The sequence below is a fragment of the Myotis nattereri genome (assembly GCF_964212035.1).
Source record: "Myotis nattereri genome assembly, chromosome: 15".
In the NCBI taxonomy this organism is placed as follows: Eukaryota; Metazoa; Chordata; class Mammalia; order Chiroptera; family Vespertilionidae; genus Myotis; species Myotis nattereri.
Window position 1 is genome coordinate 52,218,091 of NC_138090.1, and position 17,545 is coordinate 52,235,635.

At 44.3% G+C, this 17,545-nt stretch overlaps 1 protein-coding gene across 1 annotated transcript; it reads right to left on the bottom strand.

Moving 5' to 3' along the window:
- Positions 1-673: 673 nt before the first annotated feature.
- Positions 674-14,274, bottom strand: LOC308531085 (uncharacterized protein). The gene is made up of 3 exons (XM_081107936.1): positions 12,153-14,274; positions 11,154-11,280; positions 674-4,665 (listed from the first exon to the last, which is right to left on the bottom strand). The coding sequence occupies exons 1-3, from the start codon at positions 12,336-12,338 to the stop codon at positions 2,513-2,515; spliced, it is 2,466 nt and encodes an 821-aa protein (XP_080964062.1). The 5' UTR covers positions 12,339-14,274; the 3' UTR covers positions 674-2,512.
- Between the last annotated feature and the right edge of the window lie 3,271 nt (positions 14,275-17,545).

Below are 17,545 nucleotides of genomic sequence, written 5' to 3' on the forward strand. Positions count from 1 at the left end.
CTGATTGCCCCTAAGCACTCCCCTGCCAGCCTGATTGATGCCTAACTGTTCCCCTGTTGGCCCAAATTCCCCTAACTGCTCCCCTGCTGGCCAAATTGCCCCTAATTGCCTCCCCTGACGTCCTGGTCACCCCCAACTGTCCTCCCTTGCCAGCCTGGTTGCCCCTAAGTGCCCTCCCCTGTCAGCTTGGTCTCCCCTAACTGCCCTCCCCTGCCAGCCTGGTCACCTCCTAAGTGCCGTCCCCTGCAGGCCTGATTGGCCCTTACTGCCCTCCTTTGCTGGCTTTGTTGGCCCTAACTGCCCTCCCCTGCCGGCCTGGTCCCCCCTCACTGCTCTCCCCTGCTGGCCTGGTCGCCCCCAAGTGCCCTCCCCTGGAGGCCTGGTCCCCCCTAACTGCTGCCCTCTGCAGGCCCGGTCACCCCCAACTGGCCTCCCGTGCTGGCCTGATTGCCCATAACTGCCCGCCCCTGACGGCTATCTTGTGGCAGCCATCTTATGTCCACATGGGGGTGAACATCTGTGTTGGAGTGATGGTCAATGTGCATATTACTCTTTTAGTAGATAGGCTGTTAGTACCCACTTTATTAGAAATGACCAAATATGAATAAAAATGGATAAGCTATTGGTGATATATTCAAAGTTATGAATATTTATCAGCAACAAAGATGAGTTACTAATATATCTGTAATAAACTACAAGGTATTTATGAAACACAAATTAAAGCAGAAAAATACTTCAAATATTCACTGTGATCTATTAAAATGGAATATAAATCATGGCTACTTGGAAAGTTATGAAGAACAGGAATGTTACGGCAAAATTTCCAAGCGGAGGGAAGACAAACACCATGCGCTGGGAAGATTTGGCAAATAACCTTTTATTGCAGGAGCACCATGGCTGTGACTCTGGGGATTTGTTTCCCAAAGCTGAGCACTGATCCCAGCGGGCACTAAGTTCTTGGTTCCCAGTTGCCTTGGTTTTTCAGCGGGCCTCGCAGCCACCCTCATGATGGTGGTAAGGGGGAGGTGAGACTACATCAAAGGGCCCCAGCTGATGCCCAGTCAGCCCTCTTATGGGAGCTGGGGGTGAATCTATGGCCCCTGTAAGACAGGCTTTCAGAGAAAATGGTTTTTCAAGGCTAGAGCAAAGCTGGAAGGGGGTTGGGGCTGCGAAACAGGTTTGTCAAGGCTATTCTTCAAGTTGGGAGGACGCTGGGGCTTATGAACATATGCCTTGGAAAGCAGGTTTGAGGCTTCTAACCTCAGTTACCTTCACAGGAACAGATTAAAAAAGATCGTGAAGCAAGTTCACAATGACAGATATGGTCAGTGTAATGAGTATATTGAAGGTTTCAGTTTCATGCACACGGCAAGATTCATGAAATACTATACTAAACACACGTGTTTTACCCATTACAGCTTTCAAAAATGATTCCAGATTTAAAGAGTGCGTATATGTTCAACTATATTGGAAAAATAGGTTTGGCAAATCTATATTTAATCCACTTTCATATGCTCTCTGGGCGAGAGTCTTGCCTCAGTAATAAATAATGCAACAAACAATGAAGAACTTTCACCCAAACCATCAAGAATGCTTGCTGTGCCCTGACCAGTTTGGCTCAGTGGCTGCAGCCGAGGGCAAACTATGGCCCGCGGGCCGGATCCGGCCCATTTGAAATGAATAAAACAAAGAAAATAAAAGTAATCATGTTTACTTTGAATTTATAGTAGTTCACACAAACACTCCATCCATGCTTTTGTTCCGTCCCTCCATTCCAGTTTAAGAACCCATTGTGGCTCTTGAGTCAAAAAGTTTGCCCACCCCTGGCCCAAATCTTTTTATAAACTACCCCACAGAATCAATAGAACACATTAAACAAGTCCTAGGAAAGAACCATTATTTTGCAAAGAAAGATCAGAGACTGGCAGTTCTCCTATTGATGACTTAGGCACGCAATAAAAAAACTCAACATTAGCATATAGGGAAAATGTGTCCCTCAAAATGGCATTTCTTCTGCAACATTATGTTTACTGGTGCCAAAACTAATCGGTCCTATGTGAAGACTCATAACAGGGAAACAAGGAAGACCTAAGGGCTCAGGTATTTTTAATTTTCTTCAACAAATTAGACGACAGAGTTAGCTTCCCTAGGCACATGAGGATGGTGATTGTGGCCATCTGTAGGGTCCTTATAGGTGAATCTGGGGCAATAGCTTCAGCAACAGAAATATGCAGTGACATAGATCTGGCAGGAAATCTCTGAATGTTAGAAAGTATATACTTCCAACATAAAAATGAACAAACAAAACAGCAGAAATAGTTGCAGAATGTTCCATAATGTAGGCGGTTAAATGTATGATATGTAATTTAGGCTAATGAGACTTCATTTATTTTTTTATACAATTGATCAATCCTTATTAAGAAAGTACATTTCTTACACATCTAAGAACCTTCTCATATCCGGACTTTGTTATGTAGAATTATTTACAAATTAGACTGAGAGATATCTCACATTAATTGCACTCATAACAGCTTTCCCCAGTGTGAGCTCTCTGATGATTTTGAAGACCATTGCTACTTGTAAAAGATTTCCCACATTCACTGCATTTATAACGCTGTTTTCCAGTGTGAACTCTCTGATGAATACGAAGGTTGGAGCTCCAGGTAAAAGATTTCCCACATTCACTGCATTTATAAGGCTTCTCTGCAGTGTGCACTCTCTGATGATTATGAAGGTTAGTACTATGGGTAAAACATTTCCCACATTCACTGCATTTATAAGGCTTTTCTCCAGAGTGAACTCTCTTATGATATCTGAGACGACTGCTACTTGTAAAAGACTTTCCACATTCACTGCATTTGTAAGGCTTTTCTCCTGTGTGAACTCTCTGATGACATTGGAGACCAGGGCGATTCGTAAAAGACTTTCCACATTCACTGCATTTATAAGGCTTTTCTCCTGTATGAACTCTCTGATGATGACGAAGGGAACTGTTCCAGGTAAAAGACTTTCCACATTCACTACATTTATAAGGCTTTTCTCCTGTATGAACCCTTTGGTGACTACGAAGTTGCGTGTTATTGTTAAAAGCTTTCTCACACACACTGCATTTATAAGGCTTTTCTCCAGTGTGAACTCTCTGATGATACTGGAGACCAACGGATCTAGTAAAAGACTTTCCACATTCCCTGCATTTATAAGGCTTTTCTCCTGTATGAACCCTTTGATGACTACGAAGGTGCGTGTTATTGATAAAAGCTTTCTCACACACACTGCATTTATAAGGCTTTTCTCCTGTGTGAACTCTCTGATGATATTGGAGACCAAGGCGACTGGTAAAAGTCTTTCCACATTCAGTGCATTTATAAGGATTTTTTCCTATGTGAACTTTCTGATGATATTGGAGACCAAGGGGTCTGGTAAAAGACTTTCCACATTCTCTGCATTTATAAGGCTTATCTCCTGTATGAACGCTCTGATGATGACGAAGGGAACTGTTCCAGGTAAAAGACTTTCCACATTCCTTGCATTTATAAGGCTTTTCTCCTGTATGAACCCTTTGATGACTACGAAGGTGCGTGTTATTGATAAAAGCTTTCTCACACACACTGCATTTATAAGGCTTTTCTCCTGCGTGAACTCTCTGATGATATTTGAGACCAAGGCGACTGGTAAAAGTCTTTCCACATTCAGTGCATTTATAAGGATTTTTTCCTATGTGAAGTTTATGATGAGAAAAGAGGGCAGCTCTAAAGATGAAAGATTTCCCAGATTGACTGCATTTGGAAGGATTTTCTACTGTATGAAGTATCTGATGACGATGAAGAGCCTTGTTCCAGGTAAAAGATTTCCCACATTCACTGCATTTATAAGGCTTTTCTCCTGTGTGAATTCTCTGATGATACTGGAGACCAAGGGGTCTGGTAAAAGACTTTCCACATTCCCTGCATTTATAAGGCTTTTCCCCTGTATGAACCCTTTGATGACTACGAAGGTGCGTGTTATTGATAAAAGCTTTCTCACACACACTGCATTTATAAGGCTTTTCTCCAGTGTGAACTCTCTGGTGATAAAGAAGGTGAGAGTTAGTTGTAAAAGATTTCCCACATTCAGAGCACACAAAACATCGATTTGTAACACCCTTTTTCTGAATAAACATGTCGGTGCAACTAATGTCTTTCTTACATTCTTTTCTGGTGTTACAAATTTCTCTCCTTTGAAACATCATCCCAGGTGTGGAAATAGCATTAGGACTGTCCCTGATCGGAGTAGCCTTTAGGTGGAGATATCCTGACCCAGTCTGGACACCCTGCCCAACCTCGACGCGGGTGGCACGATCCTCAGACACATTGAAACTGCAGCTGTTTGCAACTGAGATCCTCCTCACCCCTCTATTGAAAGTCTTCTCTCTCACATGCTGCTGGTGAAATTTTACAGTGAAATAAAATTGTTTTGCACATGCCCCACACCTCAACAGTATCTGTGGGTGTTGTGTTCCCTGCTGCTCCATCACGTGGAAAATATTTTCCAAGACTAGCCCACAACTCTCACAGGGGTGGCTCTTCTGGGAAGACAAGGCTACCTTGGGATTCCTTGCCTGTGACACTCTTACAGAAACCTTCTGTTTTGTCGGTGCCTCCACATTCTCTGCTTCACAACAGCAACCTGTATAAAAGGAAATACTGGTGAAGTACATGTTGATCTTATGAAAACAGAGTATCTTCACCATGAATGTTTATCTGTCATGACTAGGCATGATTCCATGGAAAGCTTTTCAAGGTGAGTGAGTTAGACACTGAGGAAATGCTGTTGTAAATAATGTGGCCCGAAAAGTGAGTTGATGATGGAAATCTCATCAAGAGAGGGACAGAAGTACAGGAGTACATACAAAGAAGAGAGGAAGGCTCTACTCACGGTTCTTGCACAAACGGCTTCCTCTAGGACAGTGGTTCTCAACCTTGGATGTACATTAGGATTACCTTGGAATCTTTGTAAAATCCTGATTTCTGGGCCTCATCCTCCGGAAATTCTGTTTGTTACTAATGTTGTGGACAAACCCCATCACAAAGAAACAGCATTTCTGGAGGATGAGGCTCCGAAATCAGGATGTTAAAAAGATTCCCAGGTGATTCTAATGTGCAGCCAAGGTTGAGAACCACTGCTCTAGGACCTTACATTTTGACCATGTGAGTCTGTGTGGAATAATTTCAAGCTGCTCAAAGCCATAAAAATTAATTGTATTAGAGCACAGGATATACAACATCAATATAATAACATGTGTGCTCTCCAAGGTGCTGCAGGCATGGACCAATGTTGGTTTGGAGTAAAGAGAGACCTGTGGACAGAACCTAGACACAGAACCTAGAGACAGAACCTAGCGAGAGAACCTGGCTGAAGAACCTAGACACAGAACTTGGCTACAGAACCCGGATAGAACATGGCAAGAGAACCTGACTAGAACCTGGTGACCGAACCTGGCTGGAGAACCTAGCGAGGGAACATGGCTACAGAACCTGGCTGGAGAACCTGGAGAACCTGGGTGGAGAACCTAGCAAGAGAACGTGGACACAGAACCTGGCTGCAGATCCTAACCAGAACTTGCCTAGAGATCCTGGCTAGGCTGCTGATCAACTGAACGCTGTCTCCGTGTCATTCCTTCTTCGCCGACTCCGTCCACACCTTGGGGGACCCCTGGACCTGCTGGGGTTGGACCCCAGCACCCAGGGAACTGGGCCGAGAGGTGCAGGCACCACTCTGCAGAGCCAATACAGCTCCGCCGAAACAGCGCTGCAGGAAAATACCCGTCGCTGCTTGTTCCAAACTCCACGGTCAAGCTCGCCATTCCTGGCAGGTCAGGAGGTGCTCAATGCAGGGGAGTTTAAAGACCTGGACCGTAAAGGCAGACAGAGGCCATGCCTACAAGGCTGGGGCAAGGACTCAGCTACATGTAAAAGATATGCACCATCTTTTGAGCATTTAGTACATGTCTCATGTAATATTTACAAGTTCCTAAGTCGGCTATTACTATCCCAATTTTACAGATGATCAATTTGACGCTTAAAGAGGCTAAGTCAGTTGCCTCATGTCAATCAGATCATTAGTGGAGAAGTAAAGATTAGAGTTGGAAGTCGGCGTAACTCCAAGATCATCCTCTTCATGGCCTTATTTCACCAAAGCCCCTAAAAGGCAACCATGGGCCGCACAGCTCACCTGCCTGCCAGAGCAGCCCTGTGGGGTAGTACTTTCGGCGACGCCTGGCATGTTTCCAAGCCGGGCTGTCCAGCAATAGCCACCAGCCACGTGAGGCCACCAAGCTCTGGAAGGTGGCTAACGTGACTATGATATTAAATTTATTCTTTTATTTCAAAAAAAAAAAAAAGAGAGAGAGAGACCTGTGAAAGAGGCAGAGGTACAAAGTCCAGAGAGGTTAATGTTATCTGTGAGCTGGGAATCTTAGTAGAAATAATTGAAATTAGAACTGAAGAGTTGGCAAAGTATCAACTATAAGCACAAACAAGCATAACTGGATGAGGACTGGGCAACTGAAACAAAACACTGGCTTTCTAGCTTTGAATGTAACAAAGGCCTGTCGTGAATTCCTCCCCAATGACACTTCCCCAGAGAAAAGACCACCAGGGGGTCCACTGTGTCATTCATAAAGTCATGTGCCGGGAGCCGGTCCATGCTTGCTGTTTCAAGGGAACTGGCATATATGGCATACTGTTCTTAATATGTTTGTTCACCTTCTTGGCACTATGTGTTTTAACCAAGGTCTCTGAGAAAGGTTGTTTCCCCAGGTAGGGATTTTCCCCTGAAGTTAGGGAGGGAATAAAACCTCTTAACTAAGTGCCAGGCGGGTAATTAATCACTTTAACTACGAACAATCATGCTTAAGCTACATAATCTTTACTCCCTGGAATGGAGATAAGAAACGCCCTAACCTTTGTAATAGAGATTGATAGGATTGAATCAACTGGTATAAATACAGATGTAACAACACAGCAAGAGACAGAACTTAGAAGAAGAGAGACAGAACTAAGAAGACAGAACTTAGAAGACAGAACCTACACAGAACCTAGAGACAGAAGAACTTCGCTGGAGAGAACATGGCAAAAGATCCTGGACTGAATCTGACTACAGAAATTGGCAAGAGAACCTGACTAGAACCTGGTGACTGAACCTGGCTGGAGAACCTGGACAAAACCTGGCTGGAGAACCTAGCGAGGGAACATGGCTACAGAACCTGGTTGGAGAACCTGGAGATCCTAGCAAGAGAACATGGACACAGAACCTGGCTGGAGATCCTAACCAGAACTTCGCTGGAGATCCAGAGCAGTACCTCTTGGAGATCTCCAGAACTTGGCTGGAGAACCTGGCTGGAGAACCTAGCAAGAGAACATGGACACAGAACTTCACTGGAGATCCAGACCAGAACTTGTCTGGAGATCCTGGCTAGGCTGCTGATCAACTGAACACTGTCTCCGTGTCCTTCCTTCTTCGCCGACTCCGTCCACACCTTTGGGGACCCCTGGACCTGCTGGGGTTGTACCCAGCAATCATGTTTCTTCTGTGATGCACAAATGATTCTTCCCCTTGAATCCCATTTGAACCATTGCATGAGATAAATGATGCAAATCTTCAAAAAAGAGAAAAGGTGGATGGACAACGCTGTGGTCAACAAAGGACAAATGAGATCACAGTCAAAAGACCTATGTGCCGAAACTGGTTTGGCTCAGTGGATAGAGCGTCGGTCTGTGGACTGAAAGGTCCCAGGTTCGATTCCGGTCAAGGGCGTGTACCTGGGTTGCGGGCACATCCACAGTAGGAGATGTGCAGGAGGCACCTGATCGATGTTTCTCTCTCATCGATGTTTCTAACTCTCTATCTCTCTCCCTTTCTCTCTGTAAAAAGATCAATAAAACATATTAAAAAAAAATAGAAAAGAAAAAGAAAAAAAGACCTATGTGAGTGACATCATTAAGTGGCAGGATCAAAGAGATGAGCTTCTTCCCCCTTCCCAGTGTAAGTAGACAGCTTTCCATGAACAAAAACCCATAGGAAATGGGAATAAGAGTACCATGAAGACAAACAGTAATACACACAGAAATAAAGGAGAACTGTACAGAAAGGATGACTGGAAAGACTGGGTGAACAAACATATCTGAAGATACCTACAGTCAAAAACAAGGGTCAGTGTTACCTCTAGCAGCCACTGTTCTTCTGCTATCATTGATCCTAGTGGCCTGTTCTACAAGAAAACCTGGAAATGTGTGTGTTTAAAAACCACAGAATGCCTTGGGAGTATGGCTCAATTGGTTGGAGCATCGTCCTGAGTACCAAAGGGTCGAGGATTCAATTCCCAGTCAAGGCACATAACAGTATGTGGGTTCCATTTCCAGTTAGCTTGGGTACAGAAGGCAGCCAATTGATGTTTCTCCCTGACTCTGATGTTTCTCTCTCTCTTTCTCCATCTCATCCTCTCTATCTGAAAGCAATAATAAATATATAAATAAGAATTTCAATTTTTTGGTGTGATGGTAAATGGGATTGCTTTTTCAGTCTCCCTTTCTGTAAGTTCACTATTGGTATATAGAGATGCCATAGATTCCTTGGCGTTAATTTTGTAACCTGCTACCTTGACAAATTCATTTCTTACATCTAATAGTTTTTTGATGGAGTCTTTAGGATTTTTTATCATGTACAATGTCATCTCATCTGCGCATAAGGACAGTTTTATTTCTTCTTTTCCAATTTGGATGCCTTTTATTTCTTCTTCTTGTCTAATCGCAATGGCTAATACTTCCAGTACTATGTCCTACAGGATTGGTGAGAGTGGGCATCATTGTCTCGTTCCTGTACTTAAGGGAAATGGTTTTAGTTTTTACCCATTGAGTATGATGTTGGCTGTGGGTTTGTCATATATGGCTTTTATTATGTTGAGGTATGATGCTTCTATTCCCACCTTGCTAAGAGTTTTTATTAAAAATGGGTGTTGGGATTTTTTTCTCAGGAGACTGAACCAAGATGGTGGCATAGGTTAACGCTGGAGATTGCTGCCTTGAACAACCAAATCAAAACACACCTAAAAGACGGAACGGACATCATCCAGAACCACAGGAAGGCTGGCTGAGTGGAAATTCTACAACTAGGAGGAAAGAGAATATCATACCCAGACTCAGAGGAGGCGCAGTGCTGAAGTGAAATACTCAGGTACGGAGTGCGCGCAGAGCGGGCTGGTGGCGGAGGGCGCGGTTGGTGCTTTCAATCAGGAGGGAGTCTCAGATTCTGAGCTCCAGATCTGGGCGAGTCTCTAGGGACCCAGACTCAAACGGGAGAAGCGGGACTCTCTGGCTTCAGTCGGAACTCGAAGGCAACTTTCTCTCCGAGGTTTGCAGCAGTTGCTGGGACTCTGTGAGGCAGAGCCCCTAGGGACGGAACAGAGAGTCGCCATAACTGCTCTCTCCGGCCCACCCTGTTGATCCCGAGCCCGAGAGACCCACCTGCCCTGCAGAAGCCCTGCACAGAGCCAGTTGCCAGATAGCCTCAGGCAAAGGCTAGATTAGCACCTCCCTAGAGGACAGAAGTTTTCCCACCGCAGACACAGCTGATTCTCACAGCCAGCTGGCCTGGAGGTCAAATCCCCCTAGTATTAACTACAACAATAAAGGCTTAACTACAACAAGACTGCGCACAAAGACCACTAGGGGGTGCACCAAGAAAGCATAAAAAAATGCGGAGACAAAGAAACAGGACAAAACTGTCAATGGAGGATATTCAGTTCAGAACCACACTTTTAAGGTCTCTCAAGAACTGTCTAGAAGTCGCAGATAAACTTAATGAGATCCTCAACAAATCTAATGAGACCCTCGATGTTATGATAAAGAACCAACTAGAAATTAAACATACACGGACTGAAATAACGAATATTATACAGACTCCCAACAGCAGACCAGAGGACCGCAAGAATCAAGGCAAAGATTTGAAATGCGAAGAAGCTAAAAACACCCAACTGGAAAAGCAAAATGAAAACACAATCCGAAAATACGAAGATAGTGTAAGGAGCCTCTGGGACAGCTTCAAACGTACCAACATCAGAATTATAGGGGTGCCAGAAGATGAGAGAGAGCAAGATATTGAAAACCTATTTGAAGAAATAATGACAGAAAACTTCCCCTACCTGGTGAAAGAAATAGACTTACAAGTCCAGGAAGCACAGAGAACCCCAAACAAAAGCAATCCAAAGAGGACCACACCAAGACACATCATCATTAAAATGCCAAGAGCAAAAGACAAAGAGAGACTCTTAAGAGCAGCAAGAGAAAGAAACTCAGTTACCTACAAGGGAGTACCCATACGACTGTCAGCTGATTTCTCAACAGAAACTTTGCAGGCCAGAAGGGAGTGGCAAGAAATATTCAAAGTGATGAATACCAAGAACCAACAACCAAGATTACTTTATCCAGCAAAGCTATCATTCAGAAGTGAAGGTCAGATAAAGAGCTTCACAGATAAGGAAAAGCTAAAGGAGTTCATCACCACCAAACCAGGATTATATGAAATGCTGAAAGGTATCCTTTAAGAAGAGGAAGAAGAAGAAAAAGGTAAAGATACAAATTATGAACAACAAACATGCATCTATCAACAAGTGAATCTAAGAATCAAGTGAATAAATAATCTGGTGATCATAATAGAATCAGGAACATAGAAAGGGAATGGACTGACTATTCTTGGGGGGGGGGGGGGAAGGGGTGTGGGAGATGCGGGAAGAGACTGGAAAAAAATCGTGCACCTCTGGATGAGGACAGTGGGTGGGGAGTGAGGGCAGAGGGTGGGGCGGGAACTGGGAGGAGGGGAGTTATGGGGGGAAAAAAGAGGAACAAATGTAATAATCTGAACAATAAAGATTTAATTAAGAAAAGAAAATTGAAAAAAAAATGGGTGTTGGATTTTATCAAATGCTTTTTCTGCATCAATTGATATGACTATGTGGTTTTTTCATCTCTCAATCTGTGTATGTGATGTATCCTGTTTATCAATCTGAGGATATTGTACCATCCTGCATTTCTGAGATAAATCCTATTAGTAACCGTGTATAAGGTACTGCTGGTTCCAATTTGCAAAGTCCAGGTCACTGGTGAGAGTGAGGGTCTTACCCAGGGAGGACAGAAGTTCAAAGTTCTCCAGCATCACATTCAGGTACAGCTGTCTCTGACCCTCATCAAGGAGACTCCATTCCTTCCTGGAGAAGTACAGGGCAATGTCCTCAAAGGTGACCCCAACCTGTCAAAATTGAGACAATGGAAACCAGAGCTGTTTCTCCGAGAACCAGTAATTCACTCCTTACACACCTTCCCCACCCCCCACCTCCTCCAGGGCCCCTGGTAGGTGTGGACACCAGGCCCTAATGCCAGTGCAGGCTGCTCTCTCATCACAGTCCCATTACTGACTGGGATGACCCTCAGCAGAAGTGCCTGATTGGGTGGGAATGATTAGGGGAGGGGAGGGTAGACAACAATGCCATTCAAGATCTGGGCCATGCCTGCAAGTGCCCCAACGTTCCCGCCACCAATACCACTGCATTCAAGGTCGTTCCACCAAGACAAAGCCAAGCGTCAGTTTATGCTTCACCTTTAAGTCCCCCCACCAGATCCAGGGAATCATCACCTCACACTTCCTCCAGATTTGCCACCACTGGGTAATGTTTATCCCCTTCCCATGTTCAGGCCCCAGGTTCACTCCCTCAGCTCTGCCCCCTTCCTGCTCCAATGCCACTGGAACTCGCTGGACTCACCCATGAACTTGGCATATGGCGTGTAGAGAGCTTGGAGTCCAGCCGGATCCAGGACCACCCCAGGCCCCTGATGGACCCACAGCCGGGAAAGCCCCGAATGAGCCTGTGCCGTCCTCCCCGCAGCCTCTGATCTTCCCGTCAATACTCACAGCCACATCCTCAGGGACCTTCAGATGCAAGTCACCCCCGTCCTCTCTGCCCTGCACTTGCTGTGTCCTCAGAAGACACCACACTCCTCTCTCCCCTCCGCCTTCCTCACGGTCCTCCGCGCGGGACTGAGCTGCAGGACGGGACAGGCGCCCGCACCCGGGCTGTGGTGTGTGTGTGAGGAGGCGGTGAGGGCCTGGGGGACTCGACTCACCTCAGCCCGTCTCCTCAGCGGGGACGCCGCCATTGCCCTCTGTGCGCTGAGCGGGGCGGGAGCGACGGGAGCAGAAGCCGCTGCAGGAATGGCGGTCCCTGGCCCGGCCTTGGCGTGGGTCCCGGCGGTGACTCCGAGCTTCAATCCCAAGTGTGAGCTGTGACCACCACTGGAGGCTCCGACCATGGGCTGTGGGGCGGGGAGCACCACTCTCCGGCCTTCTTCACGGGAATGCGGACTTGGAAAAACCTCACCGCCTGAGACAAAAACCTGAGAAGGCAAAATCCTGCCGCAAGTACCACCGGTTTCGCCCTACAGAAAAGGCCAAATGGAAATGCCTTCTCTGTGCCTCCATTGGCTCAGCCTGATCCCATGCCTTGCATGGCCTTGTGGGTAATGTAGTTTCTGAGCTCCAAGGCCAGGATCCTGTATTTCTCAGTGGACTTGGGGACTGGATTTAGGGGCAAATAGCCCAAGAATATGTTAATTGCTTATGACCAGCTATACTAAGGGTCCTTTAGCGCCTTCAGTGGAGGTGATGTCTGGGGCAAGTTTCTTTCTCGTGCACCTGCCCTGGCTGCTTTTGCATAACTTTCTTAAAGGACCAGCTCTTTCTGAATTGCAGGCATTGTTTCTTCATTCAGGACTTTTGGCTCCTGTCTCCTTCAGGCCAACTGTAGCTTGCAGAAGTTACTCAAGTCTCTCACTGCCTCTAACCTGCCTCCATTGAATCCATTACACAAAGTTAATGTCACAAAACAGACACTCATACTTAAGAGCATCTGCTGCTGATGCCATCCAAAGTGTCAGCTCTGCAGTGGGCTGCACTGTGGATAAGATGGCCATGAGACAAGTGAAAAAATCCTCAAAGTGACTGATCACCAGAGATCCAAATTAAAGCAAAAATTAGGTATCACTCCACCACTTTCAGAATGGTTGTCACGAACAAATCAACAAATGATAAGTGCTGGGGAGGATGTGGAAAAAAAGGGAACCCCAGTACATAGATGGTGGGAATGCTAACTGGCACAGCCATTATGGAATCAGTTTGAAGTTCATGCCCAAAATTAAATATGGAACTGCCATTTAATTCAATGATTCGACACCTGAAACAATCACATCGATAGTATGCACCCCTATGTTCACAGCAGCACAATTTATAAGAGCAAAGATCTGGAACTGCCCAAGTGCCCAACAATAGATGGGTGGATAGAAATCTATGGTATATTTATAGCATGGAATACTTTGTAGCAGTAACAATGAAGACTCTCTTATCCTTTCACACAGCATGGAGGGACCTGGAGAGCATCATGCTAAGTGAAATAAGTTAGTCACAGAAAGAGAAGTATCACTCCATCTCACTCATATATGGAATCTAATTAATAAAAATACCCTGATGAATGGAATGAAGTCAGAGTGCAGAATCGCAGAAGCGAAGCCATGGGAAGGTAAAAAAAAAAAAAAAGAAAAAAACATCCTTCAGTGAGGATTAGGCAAACACACAAATAATAAAAACAAAGTCACCTGAAACTTGAGTATTTTCTTCTGTTCTCTGAAAGCAATGGGAAAGCACTAGCTTGCTGTGTTCCAAATATGCTCAAAATTTGTGTTTATAAATCTCTCTTCTGTCAGTTGAGTCCCTGGAAATGCTGATACCCCTCCATGTAACTTCCTCATGCTTCACATGAATCTATTGCTTTTGGTGGTGTTGTAAGAAATGTCCAAACCCGTGGAGAATTTTTCTCAGTTTATTTGACCCAAGCTTAGGACACTGCCAGGATGCAAAATAACAACAGATTGAGTTGGGAGAAAGGCAGTTTTACACCATCTTTATACATTAGACTCAAAGGAGAAGACATACGGGGGTTACATTAAATTCTTTGGTGATAATTTGGGGGGTGGGGGAGAGTTAAGAAGGGAAATCCCTGGGATGGGATAAAAAGTAAAAAAAAATAGCCCTAAGGGGTTTGGCTCAGAGGATAGGGCGTGGGCCTGCAGACAAAAGGGTCCCAGGTTCGATTCTGGCCAAGGGCATGTATCTTGGTTGCGGGTACATCCCCAGTAGGGGGTGTGCAGGAGGCAGCTGAATCGATGTTTCTCTCTCATCGATGTTTCTAACTCTGTATCCCTCTGCCTTCCTCTCTGTAAAAAATCAATAAAATATATATTTTTTTAAAGTAAAAAAAATAGACACTTGTTTTTAAATGTTATAGAATAATTAACACTTGATATTTAACACAACAACAATAATAATTGGGGCTGTGTGGTGTTCTTTTTTGGGAGATTGTGTCGTTGGGAGTCCGTAAAATGAACATTTTCCTGAAAATCCAAGGTATGTTATCCCATATGCAAAAAGACTATAGACAGGCTCAAAAAGATAAAAATTGACCTTTGCAAAACAGAACAAAGCAAAACAAAACCAAAGCCAAAAACAAGTCTGGGATATAATTATCCCCGTGACCCACTTTTACTTAGAAAGCTTTACATTCAAACTATCATATATGGTTACTTTTGGCCTCTGAGTTTGTAAGATTGGCCATGCCATGCCAGGCTCCCTGAGCTTGCCAAGTTTAGTATGTGCCATCATTTTCATCCATACTGGAGAGGTAGAACCTGTGGGTTGAGAAGAAAATTCAATGAGTGGTTTATTTCCTGCTGCACCCATTGTTCACATCCTCCTTAACAGAATGCCCTTCAGTTCTGGTGTCCCTTTATTTGGTCTCCTAGAAGAATTCACTCTTCAGGTCACTAAAGCCTTAGGTTCTAAATGTAGTGGAGATATTTGTAAGGACAAGAAAAAGGTTGAGGCGAAATACCCTCAGCAAGAGTAAGACGCACTGACATACACCTGGCAAGCCATCTCTCTATTAGAAAGTGCAACACTTCGATATTAGCTTAGACTTCCCAGGGTTTTATGACAATTAAAAGAGAAAATGCTCAAGAAGCAAAGTTTGGAACTCTGGCAGAGGCAAGTACTAAGTTCAACACTTTTATTGACCCTAAGTCCTAGGTAAGTCCCGTCATCAGCTTCATGTCACATGTAGCCAACTGAGGTGCAGGGAGCTGCAGTGAATCTCCTGGAGATTCCAGTTGGAGACCCAACAGGGAGACCTTAGTGCCCACAGTACTGCCTCCCTGCAGGTGGGTCCGCGGGTTCAGAAAGGCCGCAGTTCTTTTCTTTTTCTTTTTTTTAATATATTTTATTGATTTTTTTTACAGAGAGGAAGGGAGATGGATAGAGAGTTAGAAACATCGATCAGCTGCCTCCTGCACGCCTCCCACTGGGGATGTCTCCGCAACCAAGGTAGAAGACCTTGACCGGAATCGAACCTGGGACCCTTCAGTACCCAGGCCGACCCTCTATCCACTGAGCCAAACCGGTTAGGGCCGGCCCCAGTTCTTTAAAAACAAAGGTGCTTGTAGGCATTAGGTAAGTGAAGGATTCCTGTCCTGAGAATATTTCTTAGGTTTGCTCTTCTGAAGGTGATGTGAATGTTAGTAGTGCGGGTTGTAATTAAAAGTGCTCACTGCATTGTGCATAGCATTTAAAAACTAAAAAATTCCCAGTGATTTTTTTTTTTTTGAAAGGTTACTAACATTTTTTTTTTTTTTAAAGAATGGCTTTTCTTTTTTTTTTCTTTCTTTTTTTATATTTTATTGATTTTTTACAGAGAGGAAGGGAGAGAGATAGAGAGTTAGAAACATCGATGAGAGAGAAACATCGATCAGCCGCCTCCTGCACATCTCCTACTGGGGATATGTCCGCAACCCAGGTACATGCCCTTGACCGGAATCGAACCTGGGACCTTTCAGTCCGCAGGCCGACGCTCTATCCACTGAGCCAAACCGGTTTCGGCCCAGTGATTTTTATTTATTTATTAAAATGGCTCAGTGGTTTAGCATCGACACAGCAGAAAAAGGTCCCTCATTCGATATTTGGTCATGGCACATGCCTGGGTTGAGGGCTCCATTCGCAGGAGCTGTGTGCAGGAGGTAGCCTATCAATGTCACTCTCTCGTCATTGATGCTTCTATCTCTCCTTCTCCCTTCCTCTCTGAAATCAATACAAAAATATTTTTAAAATCTCTCATCTCGCTGAAACCGGTTTGGCTCAGTGGCTAGAGCGTCGGCCTGAGGACTGAAGGGTCCCAGGTTCAATTCCGGTCAAGGGCATGTACCTGGGTTGCGGGCACATCTCCAGTGGGAAATGTGCAGGAGGCAGCTGATCGATGTTTCTCTCTCGTCGATGTTTCTAACTCTCTATCTCCCTCCCTTCTTCTCTGTAAAAAATCAATAAAATATAAACAAATAAAATAAAATAAAATCTCTCATCTCTTTTCTCTTCAAATCACATAAATCTTCCATCTTTTAAAAATACCTACAAATACTTATTTTTAAAGGTATAAAATATTTTAAAACATTATTCCAATCCAAAAAAATATTTATTCCCTAAACCAAAAAAGGCACAAAATCAGTGAAATTCCAACATCCATCTCTGTCATCCCATTGTTTGTTTGTTAAATTGCCAAAACTCATAGCACATTAGGTAGAACATAGGGTCAGAGCTTTTAACAAAGATACAGACACAGCAAATATACATCTCAGAAAGGACTCAATATAAACTTCTAGAAAGAATACAATCAAACAGTGAGGTAGCACAATAAACTAACCAAAAACAAAACCAAAAAATGTTTAAATAAACAATGATTGACCAAAATAATTATTCTCTAGGCTGTGGAGAATGTGAGTGAATCCTTCATACACTGCTGGAAAAAATACAAAAACAAAGTACAATTAGTTAAGCTTTACATTTTATTTTTAAAGGATACTTTAGTAATTTTGAGAGAGAAGGAAAAGGGAGAGAAACATTAATGGAAGAGTGGCATATCGGCCAGCCAGCCACTTCTCTGGATCTAGCCCACACCCCAGCACATATCCCCACCGGCAACCAAATCCACAATCCTGTGCTGCAGGAGATGATGCCGAAGCAATAAGCCACACCGGATCTGGTGGTACATTCAATTTACATCACTATTTGGTAATCTCAGTAAAATTAAACATTCATCTACCCAAAAACTCAGATTATGGCCTGAATTTTTAACAAAGGTAAATGACACTTATGCTATTAAATAAAAGCCTAATATGCTAAGTGTCCGGTTATCCAGTTGGCCATACAACCAATCAAAGTGTAATATGCTAATGATATGCTAAGGCAGTCCAACTGCTCACTATGGCGTGCACTGACCACCAGCAGGCGCACAGTTGGACAGTAGCTATTACATGCACTGACCACCAGAGGGCAGATACTTCAACAGGTAGGTTAGCTTGCTGCTGGGGTCTGGCCAATGGGCCAGACATGCCCTGGAGCCCTTCCGTGGTCCTTCTCTGGCTGG